The sequence below is a fragment of the Oryza glaberrima genome, chromosome 7 (assembly GCF_000147395.1).
Source record: "Oryza glaberrima chromosome 7, OglaRS2, whole genome shotgun sequence".
Lineage (NCBI taxonomy): Eukaryota > Viridiplantae > Streptophyta > Magnoliopsida > Poales > Poaceae > Oryza > Oryza glaberrima.
This window is the reverse complement of record NC_068332.1, coordinates 12,525,534-12,527,948: the sequence shown is the minus strand read 5'-3', so window position 1 is coordinate 12,527,948 and position 2,415 is coordinate 12,525,534. Positions and strand designations below refer to the sequence as shown.

At 49.0% G+C, this 2,415-nt stretch overlaps 1 protein-coding gene across 1 annotated transcript; it reads right to left on the bottom strand.

Moving 5' to 3' along the window:
* Window positions 1-1,102: 1,102 nt before the first annotated feature.
* LOC127778270 (membrane protein PM19L-like) lies at window positions 1,103-2,153 on the bottom strand. The gene is made up of 2 exons (XM_052304848.1): window positions 1,903-2,153; window positions 1,103-1,807 (listed from the first exon to the last, which is right to left on the bottom strand). The coding sequence occupies exons 1-2, from the start codon at window positions 2,027-2,029 to the stop codon at window positions 1,413-1,415; spliced, it is 522 nt and encodes a 173-aa protein (XP_052160808.1). The 5' UTR covers window positions 2,030-2,153; the 3' UTR covers window positions 1,103-1,412.
* Between the last annotated feature and the right edge of the window lie 262 nt (window positions 2,154-2,415).

Here is a 2,415-nt window from a genome sequence, read left to right as displayed (position 1 = left end):
GCGGGGAGATAGCTAGCTTCATCCTCCGCGAAATAATTAACCCCAAAGGAATGTTTAGACTTAAACTAAAATGATGAACATTGTTGAATTTTATGTTTAGGCAATTATGAACATTTATTATGTAACTGTGATGCTTATATTTATATATATATTTCTTATGTTTATGTTAATACTTGCTAAATAAATATTTGATACAATTAACTCGGTTTTGCAGGTGAAATATGATAAATATTTGAATGGATGTGAAATATGTGAATGGATGTGAAATATGATATGGCTGTGAATGTATAGTTGTTCTGTGAATGTGTGGTTGTGTGAAATATATTAATGGCTGTGTATGTGAATGCATATATATGTATGGGTGATGCTGGGGAGCTGGGGATATTGGATATCTGTGTTTGTTTCTGTCATTTTTACAGCGGACATAGCTAGCAAAGGCCCGAGGCTAAAAAAACAAAATTTATTTTTTTATTATACTTATCTGTGACGGGCCATAACTAAATACCCGATTAAGATAATGGTCATGGGCTCTAGTTAATACCCGATTGAGATGAGTCATCTGTGACGTGCTCTAGTTTAGACCCGATTGAGGTCGGTAGTCATCTGTGACGGGCTATAGTTTAAGCCCGATTAAGATGAGTATTATCTGTAACGTGCTCTAGTTGAGACCCGACTGAGGTTAGTAGTTATCTGTAACGAGCTATTTGTGGCCCGATTAAGATAGGTTATATGTGATAGGCTATAGTTCGTAACGAGCTATTTGTAGCCCGATTAAGATAGGTCATATGTGATAGGCTATTTGTGGCCCGATTAAGATAGATCATATGTGATAGGCTATAGTTTAACTGGTAGACTGAATCAAAACTATCGATGACGGGTTTCAGTTAGAGCCCGAGCCCGATCCCGATTGAGATAGGTTCACGATTTTGCCCGATTAAAATTACTTTTCACATCAGTCACTTCTAGTATGTGAGTCTGTGATGTGACGTTCTAGTGGCATTTGCTACTCCGATTACAATGCATATAGATGCTATATAGTATAGATGCCTTGATAATAGCAAACAAATCAAAACAAACATTAACGACTTCAACATGATCCGATTTCGGTGACAAGGAGTAATTGAGGACGGCACTTCCATGCGAGCAAAATACAGGCCATGACGTGCACACCTAGCTACTACGATCAAAGTACGTACTAGGTACGGTCACATACACACATGTACAAGCTACACAAACCCAACACACAACGCTAAACTACTAGTAGTGTAATTAAAGGCGAGAGCACAGAGCTTACACTGCACTGCTGCACAGAGAGGCAGAGCCTCACAGTCACACTGTCACACACACAAAATGACCATCAAGTATGTATTATCGTTTATTCTTGCGTGACCCCGTGTCGGGGAGATCATCGATCAGACCCTCGCTGTCCCCTTGGGCTCGCCGGCGGCAGCACCGGCGCCGACGCCGTAGTCGTGGTCCCGGTAGGCGCCGTCGCCGCCACCGAAGAGGCCCGTGTGGAGCATGAGCACGTAGAGCAGCTGCGTGAAGGCGAGGATGATGACGAAAGCCTCGAGCACGCGGAGGCGCCACCCGCGGTGGCCGCCGATGTGGATCTCCTTGCAGGCGAGGCCGAAGGCGAGCGCGGTGATGGCCCACGCGATGAGGGAGGAGGCCGCGTTGGTGGCGAGGCTGTCGTGGCGCCACGCGCGCACGTGGTGGACGCCCGCCAGCTTGGACGCCGCGCCCACCACCCCGGCCAGGATGGCGAACACCAGGAAGTAGAACGTCGCGCCGTTGCCCGCCACGCCTGCACACACGTACGTGTGTTCGAGCGCATTGTATATCAGTACGTCGCATGCACTTTTATTTCAAGAATCAGAGATATGCAGATCGATGTCGTACCTGGGTAGTTGGTCTGGCCATTGATGAAGTGGTTGAGGTTCCAGCTCGCGAAGCCGATGACGATGAGGTACATGATGAGGTTGAGCACCAAGAGCGGCGCCAGCATGTTCCTCCCGACTCCGGCCATGGCTGCTACCCTGATAGCTCACCGCTGGACGACGGCGACGACGACGACGCAGAAGACGAAGAAGAGATCGATCGAGAACCGAGATCGAGTGAGGCCGGTCCACTCCACGAGCTCTATGCTTAGCTCTCTCACGCACGTACGCAGAGGCAGAAAGAAGCAAAGTACGAGCAAATCAAGGTGGGTAACACTAGCTAGAAGGACGACGGATTTTAAAGTGCAGGGTTTGGTGGGTGGCCGGGCTTATCCGTTTTATTGGCGGATATGAGGAAGCAACGGGAGGAAGACCGCGGGAGCGACGCGTGCCCGTGGGCGCCCGCCAGCGCTGCGAATGTGCGAGCCACGTGCCGCGTCGAGGGGCCCCGGGCCGGTGCTCGGCTCCTCAGCTC